General features: G+C 42.5%; 1 protein-coding gene across 4 annotated transcripts in view; it reads left to right on the top strand.

Moving 5' to 3' along the window:
- The window catches only part of CTNND2 (catenin delta 2), a 953,172-nt gene that overhangs the window by 718,640 nt on the left and 211,786 nt on the right, over positions 1-22,746 (top strand). For all 4 annotated transcript variants that reach the window (XM_057541331.1, XM_057541330.1, XM_057541332.1 and 1 more), the window contains one exon: positions 7,569-7,782. In XM_057541331.1, the coding sequence (XP_057397314.1) occupies positions 7,569-7,782 (214 nt within the window). The remainder of the gene's footprint in view (positions 1-7,568; positions 7,783-22,746) is intronic.

The raw sequence follows: 22,746 nt of genomic DNA, 5'->3' as shown, positions 1-22,746 counted from the left end.
GACACAGAGATGAAACCAAAACCCCTACTCATCCTACATCATGGCACATGAGTAGCATCTGGGAAAATCTACATGAAACTAGAACCTTCACAGTCATTTAACTTGTTACTGGTTATATGTTTTGCTGCTGGGTACATTTTTTTATGTTTATTAGAGGCTAATTGTTAAAATCAAAACATGGTCCTTCTCTCTTTTTGCCTAATAATTCTCTCTATACTTCAGGAAAAAAATTTCTCTTTTTCCCAGAACTTGTATCACCTCAAAATTATTTTGAATGCCTTTTTTTTTTCCTGGTCAATTCAGTTACTATAACAAGAAAAACCATTGCATTTCTGTTCTTCTTAAAATGTAGATCAATTAATTCACTGTACTTCCCTTGGAAATATATCTAGCAAAATATCTCAGGGGTTCAATATTGATACAGCAGACTTTGATATTATTTCTTAAACATGACCAATACAATTCACACAGCTCATTCTAGAATAAATATATCCCTTATATAATCTCATTAGTTGTATACCAGAATGGATTAATGACATATTCAATAATATTCAGTTTATACACTCAATGAAATTGATGAAGTTATAACTCTGAATTATATGCCTTTCACTGATTCTATCATATGTTATATGAGCATATTATTAAGTTGAGTCATATATTGACCAGGTAATAAGTCAATTAAGAACATCCTTTAACAAGTTGATACAGTGGGTAGTTCCTTGACAGATATTTACTGAGCTCATTGTTAAACAATTCACATTTCAGATTTCATTTAATCCTAAAAACAACCCTATGAGACAGGTTCACATTTTGTTCATGTTTTACAGACATTTAAGTAACTTGCCTCGGGGTACACGGGTTTTAAGAGAAGGAGGGATGATTTGAACCCAGTTGCTCCAGCTTCATAGCCAGCACCACCAAAACACAATAGACCCTCTTTCTAAAACATAATTTTAAAAGAAACATAATTCACCTTGGTTTACCTGTTGAATGGAGAAAGTAGATCATTTCCCACAACTGTAGAGAGAGATGTATTTTCTCTCAAAATTCTCAAAAATAGTTTCTATCATAAAACCGAAAAAGATTTTAGCCTTTAAGAATTGTATTTCTATTTCACTCAGAGGCAACTGCATGTACATACATCAACTCAAATTATACAGAAACTCCGATGGCTTAACTATGAGGATGAGAGGTGGAGTTCGTTGAGGTAAAATATGTATTTTACAAACTGATAACCTTGCAATTTCTGCATTAAAGTTGACAGTGAGATTCAGTTACCTCTGGTTAAGCCTCTGGTTTCAGATCTACAAACTTTGTATCTTCCAGTAGCTTTTTAAGCAGAGAAAGTTACTTAATTTTTAAACATTCATAAGGAATATAAAACAACTGTATCTTTTTTGCCAATTTTTCTAACCAACACCATTGAAAAATAACAGTTAATTGGAAATTTACTGAAATCACTGAGTACTTCTTTTTAGTCAGCTTTCTATAAACCAGTTCCCAGACATTGTGCCTTGATCATAAATATCTAGAGCAAGAGGAAGTACTATGTGTTCTTAGTCCTGCAGACTAGGATTTAAATTTACTTTGCATCTCAGGTCCAGCCTAGTTTCTTTTAGCATGAAACCAGAGGCACGAAAATATATCCATTTTGCTTCCAGTGGACTAGATCCCAGAGAGGCAGAGAAATGTATACCCAGGTCCTTAGCTGTCTGAGGTCCTTATCTCACCAACCAGAAGGTTAACAAAGGCTACTCCAGTCTCTTCTCTCTTCTAATCCCAGCTCCAAATTCCTCTCCCTTTTAAATGCAGAGTAGGCGAGCAATCTCATTTGTTGCCAAGAACACCTGTAGCCCATACCCTCAGGGTCTCACTATCCTCAAACTAACCTTTCATACTATTTTTCTAAATGAAGACAGGTACCTCCCAAGAGGAATCCTGTTCCCTGATAACTTTTCCACCCGATAATGCGTCATCATCGTCATTAAAATTTTATGAAGGCTGTCCTTAACATACACACACTGCTTTACATGGGTATGTTCTAAATTATTCATCGATGTTGATATCAACTTAATGATAATAGCTAATTCATTTGGTAAATATAGTTTCTTCTCAATAAATGCAGATAATGTTAAGAGCACCAGATCCATTAAATGGTGAGGCCCCATTTTTTGCAATGGGTGTTATTGCATTACTCGCATTTTTCTTGTATTTCATTTAACGGCCCAACCATTTGTTTTCTGAATTAAAAGGGTTTTATATATATTCTGCCTTGTTATGAAAGGACAAAGAAGAAAACCATTGCATCCTACTCCTGAGTGATTTTTAGATAATCTTAGTTCCAGAGTTTATATTGAAAAAAGCTCTTTTAAACAGTGGCCTGGATAGCAAAGGTATGTAAGCTCTTTTCATTCTTCCCTGGTGCAAACTGGATGAGCTTTACTGATTCTTTGCGCATACATCCCAGCTTTCATCCCCAAGAGACTGTCTACATTAGGTTTAAGAAGGTTCTCTTTGTAAACAACCTAAAATGACAGGTAGCAGGGCGAAGTTTTGCTTTGTTTGATTGGTTAATTCATTTTTATTTCCCCTGGGTATGGGGGTTCATCAGCCTCCAACTTTCTTACTTCTTATATAGATTACTCTCTCCATCTAAATTCCTGAAGTTCACAGCTTAGCAGAGAAATAAACATGAGCTATTGGCACAGGAACTAAAGTGGACCATGTATCAAAGAATCATTTAATAAACGAATTTAAGATTGTCTAATCAGATTATGTATGAAAAGCCCTTTCCAGTCATTCCCTGTCCAGTTCAAGAAAGTAGGAGATGTGAGATTTGTTCAGTCCAGATCCAACTCAAGCTATTGTTTCCCTATATGTATTTCAGTACTGATAGTTTTTTTTCAATCATTTGTATTAATGTAAATAAATTGGAATCACACAGTCAGAATGAAAAGAGAAAGAAACACAACAATAAGATACTACTACAACCTAGTAGAATGGCCAAAATGCAGAGCACTGACAACACGAAATGATGGCGAGGAGGTGTAGCAACAGGAACTCTCATTCACTGCTGGTGGGATGCAAAATGGTACAGCCACTTGGGAAGACAGTTTGGTGGTTTCTTACAAAACTAAACATCCTCTCACTGTACAACCCAGCAGTAGCTCTCTTTGGTATTTACCCAAAGGAGTTAAAAATTTATGTCCTCACAGAAACTTGCACACAGATGTTTATAGCAACTTTCTTCCTAATTGTCAAAACTTAGAAGCAACCAAGATGTCTTTTAGTAGGTGAATGGATCAACTATGTTACATCTAGACGGTGAAATGTGATTCATCACTAAAAAAAAACCAGCTGTCAAAATTGTGCAAAGACATGGAGGAATCTTAAATGCATACACTAGGTGAAAGAAGCCAGTCTGAAAAGGCTGATTACTGGATGATTCCCACTCGATGACATTCTAGAAAAGGCAAAACCGTGGAGACCATAAAAAGATCAGTGATTTCTCCAGGGGTTAGCAAGGAGGGGTGGGGGAATGAACAGGCAGAGCAAAGAGGGCTTTTAGGGCAGTGAAATTATTCTATGTGACACTATAATGGTGGATACATGTCATTATACATTTATCAAGACCCACAGAATGTACAACACCCAAGAGTGAACCCTAATGTAAACTGTGTACTTCGGGTGATAATGGTGTGTCAGTGTAGGTGCACAGATTGTAACAGATGTAGGGCTCTGGGGAGGATGTTGGTAATGGAGGAGACCGTGCATGTGTAAGGACAGTGGTACATGGCAAATCTCTGTACTTTCTGCTCGAATGTGCTGTGAACAAAAAACTGCTCTAAGAAATAACGTCTATTAAAAAAAACTTTTTAAAGAGAGAAAAGGAAACTGACATACGATAAGCACTGTACCATTCTTCCACTCATCTGATCCATATTTATGGACTCAGCACTCTATGACAGGCATTCTGCTAGTGGATTTGATTTTGTTATGATTTGTAGAGATTGGATATAATATTATATAGTATTTTATTGACTTGGTTTCAATAATAGTAAACCTAGAATTTTTTAAGATTTGACTTTTGAAGAATTCCGCATGAGGACGATGAAGGCAGGAAGAAGAAAGGGTGCACTGGCCTGGAATGATAGCATGGGGACCAAAACAAGGGCCCCGCCTCTGGGATGTGGAGTGATCGATGGGGAGGATTAAAGAAAAATAGACTGCTTTAAAGAAAAATAGTGGGAGAGGAAGTAAAGGTACCTTTTTAAAAAGGAGAGTTTCCCCTGATCATCTTTCAAAGAGAGTTGTACTTTGTTAATGTTTACAATGGGTTTGTTTGGAGCCTTATAAGAGTTTAAGGTTGGACACAAGAAGAAACTAGAAGAATTGGATGCCAGGAGAAGTCGAAGAGAGGGAGGATCCAGGGGAAAAGCAGAGGGGAGGTGAAGAGGGCAGCATTGGACCCATCCATACCACCAGAGGTCCTGCAAGGAATAAAGACCGACCCTGCAAGAGAATGGAAAGTCTGCCCTACGGCTCTCTTTCGGGTCCTGCTGGGAGCGGGGAGGCTGCAGGAGGGGGCAGAACCAAGGACCTGACCATCACATTCACGTCTGTGACGGTCAACTCTGACGAATGTTTGGCTTCAGAAAACTGAAGTAGGATTCTCATATGCTTAGGTAAAATTCAGTCCCAAGAAAACAAAAGTTTTTTTATATTGATGATCCGGTGACCCTCAAAATAAGAGCAAATGAAAAAGTTTATCATCTTATTTGTGTTGCTCTAAATGGGTTAAAATAGAATTGAAGGTTTCATTATAAATTTGGATATATGGCATTCATTAGGGTCACACTGAAAACAGCATTTTCTCATACATTAAGAATTGATATTTCCTTCATTTTGAATACATTTTCCCTTTTAAAGCTTTGGAATAGTATTTTAATAGCTTAATTCATTAAGTTATATAAATGGGAAATATATTATCATAAATTAGGAATCTTAACTATAATATACAGAATAACTAAGGTAGAGAGATGGATTTACTGTACCATTTACCTTTAATACATAACCAATTGGTGAACTGTAAGAATGGCTTTATTACCACTTTTATAATAGTTTCATCATTATTAAAATAATTGAACCTAGATAATTTTAACGTACAGCACATACATGCAAACACAAACACATTGAGAAAATGACATTCATAGTTTAACCTTTTTTGTACAAATGGAAATAAAAATAAAATGCATGTGTTAAAGCTCAGATGTATTTACGGGATACGTGTATAGCAATAGACTTCATCTCTCTTGGGTGAGTGCCAAGCAGGCCCTGGGTCAAACTGTAAGTTGAGAAAAAGTGGTTTTCTGATCCTTTGGTAGCTTTTTCTAATTGCCCCAATGGTCCCTTTAGCCACCTTCCACCGGTGCTGTCACCAATGCAGACTGTACAGGCACCTTGGGGACATGAACGCCTGTCTCTACACCCCTGCCCCCCTCTGGGGGTGGAGGTGTGTGGAGGTCTCCTCTCCTCTCCTCTGTCCCTGGTCCTGATCTCACAGGAGGTGTGATACCACAGTCATATTTTCTAAATTAGGGACTTAGAGTCCATGAGTTCTGGGAGGATTTCAACTTGCTCTGTTTTCATTTGGTTGATGGATGAAAGTAATTCCTCCAGGCATATTCTGAATCATGAGATGGTCCACTTTATGTGTGAGACATGCATCCTCATGTTTTTGTAAGCTGGTCCCAGAAGAGCTGCAGTAGCCCCTTGGAGACATTCTTAGATGTTTACAAAAGGGCTTTTTGTTTGTTTTGTTTTCCTTTAAAGAGGAATATTACTCAGTTTTGAGTTAGCTGACCTGAGAAAGAAACACTGCTGTAACAAGTAATCCACGCTCCCTCCGCATTTACTCAAATACTTACTGAACTTCTACTATGTGCCTGGCATTGCACTTGGAAGAGGGATGGGGATCTACCAATGAACAAGACAAGGAGACTTGCCTTCCAAGAATATACATTCTAGCAGAAGACAGACAATAACAAGAAACGTAATAAAGAAGTTAGGACAAATGCTATGAAGGATTCTGTGATAGATTAAGGTGAAACAAGACTGCTGGATTAGGGAGGTGGTGTGATTCAGATGGCAAAGTTAAATAGTGTAGCTGAGTGGCCTCCTGGAGAGCCTGGCACTGGAGCACCGTTGAAAGAGTCTGGGGATCCAGCCCTGTGCCCCTGCACATCTATGGGATGAATGAGTTTTCTGTAATCAGAAAACTAAGTAGGGAAGGTGTCAGATTATATCCATTCCTGCCAAATTATAATTCTTCAATCCTTGAGGGATATTGAGGTTAAAAAAAGGAAAGATATTACTGAGTATTACTGAGTGAATTGTATGTATTCTTCTTCCAAATGCAGAAATATTCAAATACAGCTCTGCTAATGAAAACTCCATGAAATGGTCTGTATGTTAACTAGACAATTTGTTTGCAGTTTAAATTTTGAAATGGGTCTGGGTATTAAAGGACAGCAAGGAGAAAACACATCTGGAAACATAGCACAAGGGCTTCTTTTTTTTTTCATTTACTTATTTAAAAAAAGAAAAAAACATTTTCTTTGGGTAAAAAGAACACCTAAATGTAATATTATTTTACTGTTGTTATTAATCAAATACCTACGTTACGCAGAACATGACTTGGTCCTAGTGTTCAGACCGGCTGCCATTGTGGGTGACATTCTTAGTTTCCAGGTCTTCTCAGATGAAGAGACTTGTGTCATTTCTGGTTTTTCATTTGGCTTCTGGTTCCTTTGAAAGGTTGGGAGCATTCCCCTATTAAGCATAATTTTCACATTTTGTACAGCAATCCTGCAGCCCTTTAAGACAGCGGTTACATTTAATAAGTCTTAGGAGTGAGAAGCATTCTTTTGCCCGTCCATCTGCTTCATGCCCTGAATATGTGGCATTTTTTTTTAAAGATTTATTGATTGATTGATTGATTTCTATGTTGGGTTTTCGTTTCTGTGCGAGGGCTTTCTCTAGTTGCGGCAAGCGGGGGCCACTCTTCATCGCGGTGCGCGGGCCTCTCACTATCGCGGCCTCTCTTGTTGCGGAGCACAGGCTCCAGACGCGCAGGGTCAGTAGTTGTGGCTCACAGGCCCAGTTGCTCCGCGGCATGTGGGATCCTCCCAGACCAGGGCTCGAACCCATGTCCCCTGCATTAGCAGGCAGATTCTCAACCACTGCGCCACCAGGGAAGCCCGTGGCATATTTTTATAGAGAGAAATGGCTGAGACACCCATTAGGAGGTTAAAATCACCTTTTCAAAATTCTGCGCCTCGAAAGGAAATGCATTTGAATTTTTATTGGGAGGATATTAAAACAAGTAAAAGCAATAGAATCTGAAGAGAACAATAATTTGTTTTCTTTTCCCTTTGTAAAAGGCCTTCATTCAGTTCAGTGTAATTAATTGTATTGATAGCAACTACCTCATATGGGAAACCTGTTGGGGTTTAAATAGTGAAATCATCCTCTCTAAGGCAACCTTCCTTTCTCCTTTGCTCTTTCAGATAAGGAGACAAGGAGGTATTCAGCTCCTGGTGGACCTGCTGGACCACCGGATGACGGAAGTCCACCGTAGTGCCTGTGGGGCGTTGAGAAACTTGGTGTATGGGAAAGCCAACGATGACAACAAAATCGCCCTGAAGAACTGTGGCGGCATCCCGGCGCTGGTCAGGTTGCTCCGCAAGACCACCGACTTGGAGATCCGGGAGCTGGTCACAGGTCAGAATCCTTATTAACGGCATGACTGAATCTCAGATAAATTTCCCATCATCCAGCACGGTCGCAATGTGCTCACCAAGTATTATGGTCCCGGCCTCTCTGAGAGCTAATAACACCAGTCGTCCCGATGTGTCTCTGTAAATAACAAACGTGAATGAAAGGGTACCAGGTGTCACGCCGGTAGATGGGTCATATTAAATAACTAGCATCCAGTAAACATAACCCTCCTAAAATTCTATGACCGTATTTCAGTCTTTGTCATTTGATTTAGAAGTAGTTGACATCTTACAATACCCATGGGTCATCATTAGAATGACATTAATCATAATTGATGAAAGGACAGGGCATGTGAGTTATTGGTAATCAGGTATATATTCTGGCTTAGAGTGTGGTTAACAACAGAGAGCTATTGTACTTAACAGTTAATTTCTTGGATAAAATATTTATGCCTAGTAAAAGCCTCCAGGTTATATAATATTACAGATTAAGGAATTTCTCGAAAGTGATCATGAGAGAAAGCCTTTCCATGAGCATAGGACTTTGGAGTTTTGTGAAATGGACATAATTATGGTAACTACCTTATAGAGCCATAGGATTAATCAATGAAAAAATGTAAAGCATTTAGCACGTGCCTTTGTGGAATATGTATGGATACAGGAAACATTAGTCATTTGCTATTGCCCCTCACCTTTTAAATGTGCAGTTTTACTTGTTGCAGGGCTATGGGTATCGGTGCTCTCAGCACAGAATTTCAAATCACTCTTCTTGATTATATATATATGCATATATTGCTGTTCTATGTGATATTTGTTTTCTGGCTCATCAAAGTACTCCTTCAAGTGTTTGGCAAGGGGATTGAAAGGTTGACTCTCAGAGAAGGATCTTTTAATTATCCATGATTCCACTGACCTTCTGTCTCGACTCTAAAAGTTCCTTGAAACTATGCTGATGAGCATATGCGCACTTGCTCATTTAAGAAAATACATTACCGAAGCTAGAGTCATAAATACTTGTTCATTCTTGGGTCAGGACTCCCAGCTGCAGCATATTTTCTTTAACTTACACCCTTTAAGATTATTGTCACATCTCCTTTGCACTCTTAGCTAAATTAGAACTAGACTCCCAATTGTCTTTCCTTTTGTTTTTTCTTTTTCCTTTTTTTTTTTTTTTTCTTTAAGTGGAGGATTGTCTTTGTGGGGGAAAAAAAAGTTGTCAAGGGTTGTGTTATGATAGTAATGTCTCACACTAAACTAGCATGGGGTGACATGGTCAGGGAAGGAAAAACTGTTGTTATGCACATATTATGATGTGTAGGATAGTTTGGGGATGAGTGAAATAACTGAAAGCATACCCTGCCATTAAAGTTATGAACACCTGTGCTTATTTTTATGGATCATGTTTAAACTGGAAATGCCTGCAAGTTAAAGGACTCAACGTGCATGAAGGAAAACAAACACCATGGTGCTTCTGTGTATTGGCTTCCTTGCCAGTGGATGTATGAGGCCAACACAGCTAAAGGAACACCCTGCTGTGTACTTACGCATCCACTTCATGATTTGAAAGGAATTGGATTCTACCAAAATTTGGATTTGCTCCAGCACAAATCCCTTGTCTTGAAGCACTCTCTGTGGTGGCTTATCTCATTGCCAGAGAAACTCAGCCCCATGCAAAAGGTTGAGGAGTTGATGGCTTCAATCAGAAAGGAGATGGCAGCAGTGCCTGTACCCCATGGCGCTGTCTACCGCAGCACGCCCTGCGCTTCTTGTGATATTGGAAGCTGCTATGAAAGAAACGAAGGCTGGCGCCTCCCTTGCCTTTAGCTCTGCTTCTGACAGATGCTGGGTGTCACTCATTATGTGCCCCTGAGCAGCATCAAAAATTTCTCTGTGAGCCCCATTTGGAGACAGCAAAGGCAGATAAACTCTTCAGAACGTCCACAAGTTTCCTTTCCTGGTGAAGCTTCGGCTGTAGGAAAGATGCTTGGACTTGTTATACCTAGAAAACGTATGCCTCTTATTCTGCTCCTTTTGAGAAGAACAAAAGTTTGCACCCATTATCAAATCATGACCCACTGTTTCCTCATCAGCATGAGCTTGTGGCCCAGACTCTCTCCTAGAAAAAATGCTGTCTTCTGCCATGACGCCATCCAAGCCATCAGAGCCGAATGGATTCAGGGTGACAGGGGTTGCTACTTCAATAGATGTTTTCTGCCTTTCCAGAGGCAGGGTCTTATTGTGCCCAGCTGAACTTCAGGCATGAATTTCACCTTTTTCAAAGAAAACTAGGTTGTCAAAACATTTAGACTGGCTGAAGCTCCTGGTTTTGGGAATTGCCACGGTGGATGCTGTTGAAAAAGAACAAGCACGTTGGCCAAGCTACCCCTCTAGGAAAGGAAGTCCGAGGCAAGCATCTAGGAGAGCAATCCAGCATGGAAGGAATCGCCGCCGCAGGTCAGTCTTTAGTGACAAAGCCTTCTAAATTTCCACGCTGGTGGAAACCTGGGGCCGCCTGGAAGCCTGCCAGGCTCGCTGATTTCCATTTAAACGGAGCGGCAAGATGCAAATCTAGCCAAAGCTGACTCCACTGCCTGAAGAAAAAGTCAAATGAGGCGAAGGGATTCACCTCCGAGAGGCTTAGAGAGTCATTTTCATCTTCAGCACCAGCCCTGGTCACCCGCCAAAGTGAGCTGTGAGAGCTGGGATTCCGCTGGCTCCCGCAGAGCTTTGAGAAGCCACGATTTTAGTACCGCCAACCCAATTTAACTTCAAGGTTATCCAGTCCTCCATTTCTCTTATGTGTTATCCTCTTTCCTCTCCTCTGAGAGTCTTGGACTCGGCTTCTGTGCACCGGTGCCGAATCGAATCTCGGAGACAGAGTTTTGGGTGAAGTAGAAAAGAATAGCTTTATTGCTTTGCCAGGCCAAGGGGACACAGCGGGCTCCTGTGTGTCCCCGTGCATCCTAACCCAGGGGGATTTGGTGAGGAGTTTTATAGCCATAGTTCAAAGGTGGGGTTGCTGATAAGATTAGGGTGTGTGCAGAGCCTGCACTCCTTTCATCTGGTCTCAGGCGATCTTCTTGATGAGCTTCTCTGGTTCCTTTTAATCTGGCCTCAGGTGGTCTTCTCGAGAATGAAGAATGCTGGCATCTTCCATTTATTGGGGGTTTTAATTCTATAAAGAGCTCAAAAAATATCGTTATGTATATTCTTTGAGGTGAACCGGCACCCTGCCCCAATGCTGCACTGTTGATTCTTGGCTGTTCCTCCCTTGTCTCTATGTTCCCTCCCTTCTCTGATTAGCAAATGTTTGAATCTGCCCTTTGGGACCCAGGGAAGGTCATGGAAGCTGCAGTCCGTTCCCTACAAACAAGGAGCGGGGCCGAGGCGGGGAAGGGGGTCACAGAAAGGCTTCTGTGCCTAGGAGCCCCACCGGGTCCTGCTCGGTTTCAGTCTCTTCCCAAGTGTGATGAACTTTCTCCTCCAGTAAGCCTTCCTCTGTGAGTGCGGGCCTTTCGCTCATTCCTTAGCTGCTCATTTCTCAAATGCTTTTGAATGTCTATGGGCATCGGGTGTGTGCTAAGCCTTGGACATCTGCATGTACAGGCTTGGCGGTCAGCTAACCCACACCAGCACAGCCACCTTGATGCTTCTGCCAGCGCCTGCTGTAATGGTTGGGGACCCTGCTGTGAACTGTCACACCCTGGCGTTACTGGCTGCTAATCATGAAAAGAGATGTCCTGGCAAACGTGTCCATGTTTTAGAAGCTTAACTAGACGAGCATAAAAAGAGGTGATGGCGGGCTTCCCTGGTGGCACAGTGGTTAAGAATCTGCCTGCCAACGCAGGGGACACGGGTTCGAGCCCTGGTCCGGGAAGATCCCACATGCCGCGGAGCAACTAAGCCCGTGCACCACAACTACTGAGCCTGCGCTCTAGAGCCCACGAGCCACAACTACTGAGCCCACATGCCGCAACTACTGAAGCCCACGCGCCTAGAGCCCATGCTCCGCAACAAGAGAAGCCACCGCCATGAGAAGCCCGCGCACCACAACAAAGAGTAGCCCCTGCTCCCCGCAACTAGAGAAAGCCCGCACGCAGCAACAAAGACCCAATGCAGCCAAAAATAAATAAATAAATTTATGGAAAAAAAAAGAGGTGATGGCTTTGGAGGGTGGAGTAGAGGGTAAAAGGATCACTTCAGTTCTGTTGTCACAAGGACCCTCCTCAAAACCTTTTTGGAATTAGGTTAGAGACTTGTGCATGGATCACAAAAACAGTGATTCAAACAAAACAACTCTGCCCATTACTTCCTTTGTAATTCTCTGGCAGACCTAATCGTTCAGCAAGGAATAAAGACATCCCAGGCCCCTCTAGTACACGAAGTTTTTTCTGTTGTATTTTCCTTCCTGCCTGTTAGTGAATTTGTGAAAACAGGTGTGCATTGAAAAAAAAATTATAGAGGAAGGGAGGGTGACAGACGCTTTGAATTTGTCTCTAGATATTTACAAACTAGGATGTTTTGTAAACAAATGTTCGAAAGAACAATTTTAGTGATTTAAAAAAAAATAAAGCATGTTTATAAACCAGACTTTAGATTAGACTTAAGCTCTATATCCAGAAGGATCGAGAGGAACAAATTATAAACAATAAAAGACTAAAAGAACTAAATGACTTTGCAGAACTTTACATTATTTACTGAGTATTCCTTGGCAAACAGTCTGAACAATAATAAAATGTTAAAAATTGAGGTATTTACATGCATTTACATTCAACACCTAACCATGCTTGCTTAAAAAAAAACAGCTGCCTGTTTGCACTTCAGTATCTATTCATAGCAGAATATATTTTGCCACTGCCTGTTAGGCCTTGCAATAAATAATTTTCTTCCTATGCAATAATTACTGTGAGATGATGATCAGAATTTTATTTAAATCCAGTTGAAGCTATTTTATTCTGGCCATTACTTGAAATGTTCCTAAGCAAATAAACCTTGATTAGAACTGCTGCCTGTTCTTTGGGCTTGACTAATGCAATTTTTCTCTCCCTAAAGATGGAAATAACCTAAATTCTGAAATGCCCAACTAAAGATTTCAGAATGCTTTACAAATCATAATAAAACAATCTTTATTAAACCATAAAACTTAATAAATAAGTTTTATTTCGGTTGAAAGCAAGTGTCCTTAAGAGTTCTACTTCTCCAAGAGCAGAGTATATTTTTTCATTTTATGCTTCGTGTACCCAAATAGTCTTTTCTTTTAATTAAGGAGACAGGCCTCAGTTTAACTATTTTACTTACTAGCATTAGGTCATTTGATTTAATGCTTAGTCTCCGAAGGGCTCCAGAGTTGAGTTATATGCCCTCAAAATTCATATGTTGAAGTCCTAACCCATAGACCCTCAAAACGTGACTCAGATGTAATTAGTTAAGTTAGGATGCTAGAGTAGGATAGGCCCCTACTCTGATATATCTGATGTCTTTATGAGAAAAGGAAATTTGGACACAGACACATACAGGGAGAATGCCATGTGAAGATGAAGGCAGAGATCGAGGTGATACTTCTACAAGCCAAGGAGCACCAAAGATTCCCAGTAAACCACCAGAAGCCGGGAGAAAGGCATGGTCAGATTCTCCCTCACAGCCTCAGAAGGAACCAAGCCTGCTGACACCTTGATCTTGGATTTCTAGCCTCCAAAACCATAAGTCTGATAGACAAAGTGTAAATATTACTAAATATTATCTCTACTGCCGATGGAAGCCAGGTTGGAGGCACTACTCTGTGTCTGTTAGCCAGTGGGCTTACTATTTCAAAAGAACTCTGGGGTGTCACAAATACCCTTTATGGAAGGAGACATTGGAACAGAGGAGAAGCATTTTCCCCACTAACATCCTCCAGCCTTTTTTTTTTTCTCTTATTTTATTTCTATGATCAGCCAGAGGCATGGCTCATCTCTCCAATGCAGGAGGCAAGCATTTTGTCAAAGTAGCCTTTCTTCCATCTTCCTGGGGCTTTTTGGTCTTCACCTGGGACTCCTGGTGGGCATTTTATAAATTATACCAAGCGGTACTGAAATGGGTCAGAATAGCACATTATTTAAGTCAATCCGGGGTCACGGTCTTCCCAAGATTTAAAATTAAAACCCAGATTTATTTTTATCCCAAATAATGTCCAGCCATGTTATCCAACATAGCATATCAGAGGTTTTGCAATAATGTTAAGCATCATCATAAAGATAAAAATGAACAGAGACATTCAAGTAATGAAATGCCAGCAATGTAGAGATGCTTTGAATTTTAATATAATCCCCACCAAATACCAAATTCCCAAGGAGAAATTAAAAATCAAAGTTTAAATCCACTTTCATGTTGGAAGTCCAAAGACATTAAAGTTCAAAGGAATTAAAGCCAAAAAATCAATATCTCTTGCCATTGTTAACTTAAAGTTCAAAGACCACGATTCTTAAGTTAACTAAAGTGTAAAAACCATCCTCCCCAACTTCTTTATTCTACATAGTCTCTGCCAGAAGGGTTCTCTGGGGTTTGGTTTCTTCAGCAACAGGGGCTACCTCACACTGGAACTGGTGACATATTTTCAGGGGCCTCAGAAGATGCATTATTTCAGTGCCAGCTCCCACTCATCTCACTGTTTAAGGATGTGAACCCTGGCGTGTGCCCATCACCTTTAAGAAAGAAGCCACCCTCGGCCCTCAAGAACGGTTATCCCAGACACAGGTGGGTACCCAGGACCAGCCAGAGTCAAGACCATGGCAGTCACTTACTGAAGTCCGTATTGATTACCTATTGCCACTACAACAAATTTCCACAAATTGAACCCTTAAAACAATGCAAATTTATTATCTTCCAGTTCTGGAGGTTAGAAGTCCAACACAAGTCTCACTGGGCTAAAATGGCTAAAAGCAAGGTGTCAACAGGACTGTGTTCCTTTCTGGAGACTTTAGGGGGGACAGGCCTTGCCTTTTCCAGCTTCTAGAGGCCATCCACATCCCTTAACTGTGACCCACTTCCTCTACTTTCAAAACTGGCAACATGGCATCACTGGTGAGTCTTCCACAGTCACATTTCCCATGACTGCTGCCTGGAATGGTCCTCTGCTTTTAAGGACCCACGTAACTAGATTGGGCCCACCGGCATCTCCAGGAGCCTCTCCTCATCTCAAGATCCTTAAATTAATCGCAGCTTCAGAGTCCCTTTTGGCATATAAGGTAACGTATTCACAGGTTCTGGGGATTAGGGTGTGGACATTGTTGGAGGACCATTATTTTGCCAGCCACAGTATCAGAGGAAAGATGAGTAAATGAAGATCTCCTTGGATTCAGTGAGTCCGATGAGGCCAGTCTGGTGGTACCGGCTTCCAGAGCCCACAATGGGTGAACTTAAATTGACTCAGGAGAAAAAAATCCCAGCAAAAGGTTAATCTAGGTGTTATGCATTCATGCATATAGTCCCCTCTTTGGGAAATTGGAATTGTATACGTCGTTGCCCTCTTGGAACATTTAAATGCCTTCACCAGGTGTGTCAGCTGGGGTTTGAGCAGAGAAGCATGAGCAGACTGAGTGGTATGGAGAAAGGGATTCATTATCAGAACGAGACCTGACATCCCAGCAGGAGCTGGTGAAGAAGTCTGCGGAAGGCTGTACCTCTGTGTCTGGCGCTGGGGCTGAAGTTGACGTAGGTCGGCAGGTAAAGATGAGGAAGGAAAGCTGAATGTGAAGCAGGGGAGAGCGAGGGCCAGCGGGCACCCGTGAGGACAGCCTGGCACCCTCTTCTGCCTCTCCTCGGCTTCACACTGGCTACATGAGAGACGCACGACAGCTGCCGCCCTTTGCCATAGCCCTTTGCCTGGCCCAGGACGTGGGGAAGCACGGTGCCCCCCAGCCTCCAGAGCTCGCCGCCTGCTGCTTCCCCGAACCTTCCAGGTTGCCTGCAGATTGCTCCCCTGCCGCCCTCAGCCTGGAACGTGCAGGGACGGGACTTCTGGGAGGCGTGGTTGCAGCTCTGCGGGGTGACACAGCACAGACCCACCACAGCACGCGTCATCAGAGGGGGACTCCTTTCCCTTCCTACGTGCATGCAACCTTTGACTGTTCATTTCCTCTTTGGGAGTTGGGTGTCTCAGCTCTGCGCCGAGGGCGTGCGTGCCGTCTGATGACATGCCTTCCGCGCTCGCTTGTTCACAGATGTCTCTCAACCCTGCGCCACACAGCTCTTTCCCTGCTGTGTACTTTGTGAACTCGCCTAGCCCCAGGCAGGGTGCGGAATCACCCTCCAAAGATTCCCAGACTGAAGACACTCTTTCTTTTTTTTTTTTAAGTTTTTTTTTTTTTTTGATGTGGACCATTTTTAAAGTTTTTATTGAAGTTGTTACAATGTTGCTTCTGTTTTACGTTTTGCTTTTTGGCCACGAGCCACGTGGGATCTTAGCTCCCTGACCAGGGATCGAACCCTCACCCCCCTGTATTGGAAAGGGAAGTCTTAACCACTGGACCGCCAGGGAAGTCCCTGAAGACACTGTTGATGTCGCTGAAAAGGGTGCTTCCAGGAGCACCTCTGCTCTGTGCTCCTCAAGTCTCTGTCTCTGTTCGTGTTCTGGGCCCTGAGATCCACGTCTTCCTTTTAACCGCTTTGATGGGATGCATGTCTGCGAAGCATTCGCCTCTGCTCATGCCCCATACCTTTCAGGAGAACTCAGTTGAGTTTCCACCTGTTACACCGGCTTCCTCGGTTGGACACTCTGCTTCCTAGCGTGTGTAGGGAGAGCATTGCTTGCTGGAATTGAGTTCTGCGTTCCTTTGACTTTCCCTTTGCCCTTGAACCTGAAAGCACTCTAGTAGCGACGTGCTTTTCTAACATTCCTCTAGATTCCAGAACAGGAGTTGGCAAACTTTTTCTGTAAAGGGCCAGATGGTGACTGTTTTAGCTTGTAGGCCACAGAGTCTCTGCTACAACTATTGAGTTCTAATACCGGGTGAAAGCAGCTGTAGACAATACGTAAACAAATGGGCGTGGCTGTGTTTTAATAAAACATTATACACAAAAGCAAGTGGCTGGCACCCAGGTCGTAGTTCGGGGGACCCTCTATTACCCCGTCTCTTCCACAGCCAAGTTCTGAAGGCAGTAAAGAGGGAAGCCACCTCATCAACTCCTTACTCTAAGGGGTCAGGTTGGAGGCCTGCACCAGGCTGCACGTTTGTTTGCGCAGCAGGTTTGCTAATCCAGAAGCTCAGAATTAGGCAAAGGTATCCACCAACGCACAGGCTGCAGAGGGGCCAGGGCAGCCTTCCTCCCCCGCCACCAGCCTCCAGGGACCCATCCCGTGGAGCCCAGGGGAACCAGAGTTCCCCGTGGCCACTCATTCCCGAGAGGAAGAAGGACGGAGCTGATCCAAGCCCCGCGTGCCCACTGACTATTTGAATCAGTCCCCTGCACTCCTGGGGAAGAATGAGTGAGGGTTGTGGTGTTTTACATTAATTGGGCTCCATTCAGAGAAAGGAAACAACAGCCCTGGGGAAGACTCCTTCCCCACCAACCCATTGCTGTGAATTCTAATGGATCCCTGAAGGCGAGAAGAAATCAGTGTTTGTGCTTCGTCTGCCTCTTGACCCCAGCTCATCTCCTAACCAACTTTGTATCTCACACATTTTTTATAGAGATGTCTGCTCTTATCCTCTGTCGTTTTAACCATTTTAAGGGTTACCTCTCTCTATAGTCGATTGCCCAATTATATCCAAATATATATATATCCAAAAGACAAAAACAAACCTCAGCACTAGTTCTGATTTCTGATTTCCTCTCCAACCAGACCTAATCAAATTAGGAAATTAAGACCATTAACTTCTTGCCCACCCCTACTCTTAGTCCTAGAGACTGAAGGAGGTCTGTAGGCCGTGGGTCTAATTTATTCATTAAACAAATGCTTGTGGAGTGTCTACTATGTGGCAGTGAGGTTTAGGTGCTTGGGATACAGGAATAAGTACCCAGGTACCTTCTAGCCAGAGACCATCTCTAGGGTATGGCGCTCCTCCTAATGGCCAAGATGGTGGTACCTGTGCTCCAGGGAGCTGGATGGAGCTGGATGGAGAAAGAGAGAAAAAAAGGGTACAGTTGGGAGAGATCGTGGATTTCAGTTGATTTCAAGGTAAAGAAGTGAACTATAGCAAGACTTTAAGTGTGATTTCAATATGCATCAACATAACCATTGCAGAATGTTTCAAGCTAGGAACTCAGAGGCCTGCCCCCATAGAGCTTATGTTGCAGTGGACAAGACAGATAATAAACCTATAATTTCAGGGAGTGGCAAGTACCGTGATGAAAAGTGAAGCAGGCTAAGGAGATCAGAAAGTGATGGGAATTTATTACTTGGAATGAAGCTCAGCTTAAAAAAATGAAAAGCCCCAAATAAAGCTGTGTTCACTAAGATGGACGTTTCTTTCTCTCTCCCGTAAATGAAGTCTGAAGGTTGTAGGTGATGACACAGCTGTGTCCCATAGTCTTTAGAAACCCAGCCTTCTTCCCAGCATAGATCACATTCTTTAGGGAGTGGCTCTCTTATTAACGACCAAGATAGTGGCACCCGTGTTCCAATGAGCAAGACATTTTGATATACAGTGTTTTAAAGGAGTTTATGCTTCCTTATGTTATGGTAAGATAAGACGTTGACTGTAAATCAGTTCTACAACCCTTCTTTATTACACGTTCCATAGGGTAGAACACCAGTGAATGTATCTAAAGCTGTCATGTCACATTATTTCCTGTGTATTACATTCTTCCTGCTCCTCAACGTGCCTAACCTAAGAATCAGGGTATTCTCTGCATTCTTGTGTCCCCGAAAGGGATGAACAAACATTCCTCAATACCCACCACTTACCAATCATTGTGCTGGGTCGCCTGAGCCTGGAATTAAAGGAGTTGCTCTGTGTCACCGCTGGGCTCTGGTACATGCCTGGTCCTCTATTTCCAGTGCCTGTTTGCTTTACAGCAATGATTTCCCAATCCCCACCCCCAGCAATCAAATACAGATTTCCAGGCCCAGGATCTCTATGGTAATAGCCTGGGACTCCACGTTTTTAATAAAATCCGACAGCAGTTCTCATGATCATGGATGTTTCAGGAGTATCACTTTCTATTCTCTCCAGGCCAACAGTTACCACTGTGGGTTAGGAGGCATGGACGTAATTTGAGAGATGCCAGAACAGTTTGTTGCTAATAGTAACTGAGTTATGAAAACATGTGGCTCATTTAGCATTTTTTTGCAAATTAGAAAGAATTTGAGGTTACCGCTTATTCTAATGTGCTTGCCCATGTGCGAGAGAAACAGTGGGGTGACTTCTAACAAACATAGCAGAAATGGCCTATAACAGTTCCCTAACTTACAGCCTGCAGTAAGCAACTGTTGTTGCTGGTACTGTGAGCTGGGATGGGGCTTGCCACTGTCACAGCCCTCTACTTCCCTGCATAACCTTTTGGGGTTTCCTCAGGACCTCTGTGCACCCATCTGAGCCTATTGCATGAGTGCACCCCATTTTCCATGCTGCTGAGGTAACGTGTTGGATGTTCCCAGACTGTCTGAGGTTGTCTTCATTTTTCACTGCCATGATCACTGGTTGCTGATGACGTGAAACATACCCATGCTTACCTACAATTAAGTTTCAGAGCACGCCAGCACGTCGGAAGGTTCAAAGGAAAGTATTGCCAGGGCCACCGTGTCTTGCTTTGTTTATTTGTCTGGATGGAAATGTACAGTGTGTTTTACTTGTTAGGTCTGACAGTGCATAACTGATTTGTGGCTCTACTTTGCAACCCACGAGTTACAAGTTAATTAGAAGCACTTTTCCCTAATTATATTTGAGAGTTTGCTCTATTTGTTCTACAATTATCACAAAAATTACATTAACTAGTGTTAACGAACACAAATCCCCACCTGATCCTGGAGGAGAGGAGAGAATTAAAGAATGTCTGCATCCCCAGCCCAACACCTGGTTTCCTTCCCAGCAGATGTTTTTATTGTTATTCTCCACGAAATGATCAAAACAAACTTCCTTCCTGGTTGTCCCTTAGAGCAGCAGTCCCCAGTCTTTTGGGCACCAGGGAATGGTTTCGTGGAAGACAATTTTCCCACGGACCGGGGGTGGGGGGGAGCGGGATGGTTTTGGGATGATTCAAGAGCTTTGCATTTATTGTGCACTTTATTTCTATTATTATTACATCAGCTCCACTTCAGCTCATCAGACATTAGATCCCAGAGGTTGGGGACCCCTGCCTTAGAGGATGAAACTCAGCCTGGCAGGGAGAAGCTTCGGTTTGGGTTTGCGTGCACTAAATTATCTTCACAGAGCGACTTTCTCTTCCAGTGGGCTGCCCATCATGACTGAGGGTATATTTGCCATCATGGCAGCTTGGTGCCATCGACGAGGTGCCCCCCCTCCACCCCACCCCCACCCCCCGCCATGGGAATGCCCAGAAGAAGAATCTCTGTGAAATGATTTCTTAACGCAGGGACCTGTATCATAGAGACCAGTAATCCCAGAGAAATAAGGAAATTGTCCTTAGCAGGCAGGCTTCCCGTCCATCGCTTTCTTTCCTGGGTTCTCCAGTGTATACCTCAGCAACCCTGTGTGCAAGGTCAAGTGGATGATATAAAATATAAAAATGATGTAGGTATGAGCTCTGTCCCCAAGGAGTTGTCAGTCAAGTATGAGAGAGGAGACACATGGGTACAAAGTAAGCACCGAGAAAGAGCTATGAGAACTTACAGGAGCAAAGAGAATTCTCAGGCGAAGAGATCAAGAAAGACTTACTGAGGAAAGTAGTGTTTGAACAGTAGTCTCCCCTTATCCGAGGGTTCACTTCCACGGTTTCAGTTACCTGCAGTCAACCGTGGTCTGAAACTATTTAAAAATTCCAGAAATAAGCAACTGCTGAGAAGTTTTAAATCGTGTGCCGTTCTGAGCAGTGTGATGAAATCTTCACGCCCGGAAGTGAATCGCCCCTTTGTCCAGCGTGTCCCCCCCATTAGTCACTTAGTAGGCGGCTGGGTTATCAGATGGACCGTCGGGGTAGCGCAATGCTTGTGTTTGAGTCACCCTTATTGTACTTCATAGTGGCCTCAAAGTGCAAGAGTAGTGATGCTGGCAATTCGGATATTCTCTTACCGTGCCTAACTTATAAATTAAACTTTATCATAGGTACATATGTATAGGAAAACAACATGCTCAACGTAGGGTTCAGTACTGCCTGCGGTTTCAGGCATCCATTGGGCATCTTGGAACGAACCCATCCCCCTCAGACAAAGGGGTACGACTCTCATGGGTTCTAAAGATGGGCATGAGTTTGGCTTTCAGATAATTGTAGCAGGAGAATAAAACACGAGGCCAGAAGGTAGTGGGGTTACAGCTCCCCTAGGTGATCCTAGAATCACCTCTCCTCCAATGAGAATGAACCGAGTGCGTCACTCGCGCGCATGCGTGGGAGAGCGTGCGCGCTACCCCACACACGCACCGCAGAGTCAGTCCCTTCTGTATCTCTGTTGTTGCCCCCCTCCTCGCCTCAAGGCCCAAGGCCGCCTGCTTCAAACAGTTCTGGTTTTCTCTCTCCATCCATGTGTACCTTTTAATCTCTTACCCTTCTAGAAGCCGAGTGCCTTTCGCGGGGAGGGCATCCTCAGGACGGTGCTTTACCATTCTCTATGTAACTTGATCTGCTTCACCTGAATATTGATGGAGGTCCTCCCAGGGCCAGCATGTTCCCTTCAATGAGAAACAACGTGCACATGCTCTTAATTCACAAACAAACTGTCATCAGGAATTAATTTACTATGCAAATGACAGCTGTCCAACTTAAAAGTTTGGAAATTTTTTCAAATAACTTTTAAAACACGGAAACTTGAGCATAAAAGTATTCAGTACTTCACCTTGAGCAGTCCCATAACAAATACATGTAGTACTTAAAATAATGAGAGACATTCGCTGAAAGAGCCACTTGCCCTACATTCCATGTGGCTTTCATGCATGTTGGATTTTTTTTGTTAGAGAAAGTGGATGTTAATTCATAAACTGATTTCCATCTTCAAATGGCATACCTGCTCTGTTCAGAAATATAGTTTTGAAGCTTATCTTTGCAGTTACTAACTAAAAGCAAACATGAGCAGGTATTCTAATCTGATTTCCGTAATATTTAATAGTTATAGTCATATTTTACATTCATAAGTATCAGTAGTAAAAAGGCTACTTCCATTCCTCACATTTTGTGTTGAGATTTTTTTTTAGACTAAAAAACATTATCCTCCATTTTTTATTCTTCGTTCACAGTTATTTTCCTGTAAAGTTAGTGAGAGGCTGTAACACGCTTGGAATGTAAGGCTGGGAAATACGAACTCCAAAGCAGTCAGAAAATGTTTTTATTAATAAAAAGAGATCTTGGATATTAACTGTAGCAGTTTTTGTTTTGTTTCAGTTCTTTGTTTGCTTTTTAAGTGGCTTTATAGTCTGGATGGAGCAGATGTTGAATTTTATATTGGTTCCAAGCATGCTCAGGGCAATGAAAGCAAAGAGTTTAAAAAAGAGAGAGAGAGAAGAAAAGTACATTCGTTTCTCTTTGGCAGTGGAGACTCAGCTCCAGGGTATCTTTTCCAGATGCTCCCCTTTTTCCTTTGACTCTGAAGACGTTTTCTGATATGTGTAATCACTTATACACCCCCCATCACACGTATCCTTCACGAAGGGCATTATAGGCAGGATGGTGTTAAATTGCTTTACCCTCCATGCCATTTTCAGGAGACTTCCCAATGCTTTATTAAATTAACAGGAAGTAGAAATTTGTGTTTAACCCTCAGTTGTGGTTATAAGATGAACATGCATCATTTAGGATTTTCAAGCAGTTTGTCAATTTAATAATTTTCTGCAAAACTACCCTTGATATGAACTTAGTTATTAGAGTATGTAAACACGATGTG

Source organism: Balaenoptera acutorostrata, chromosome 2 (assembly GCF_949987535.1).
Source record: "Balaenoptera acutorostrata chromosome 2, mBalAcu1.1, whole genome shotgun sequence".
In the NCBI taxonomy this organism is placed as follows: domain Eukaryota; kingdom Metazoa; phylum Chordata; class Mammalia; order Artiodactyla; family Balaenopteridae; genus Balaenoptera; species Balaenoptera acutorostrata.
Note: the sequence above shows the minus strand (reverse complement) of the source record. Positions and strands in the feature narration are given on the sequence as shown.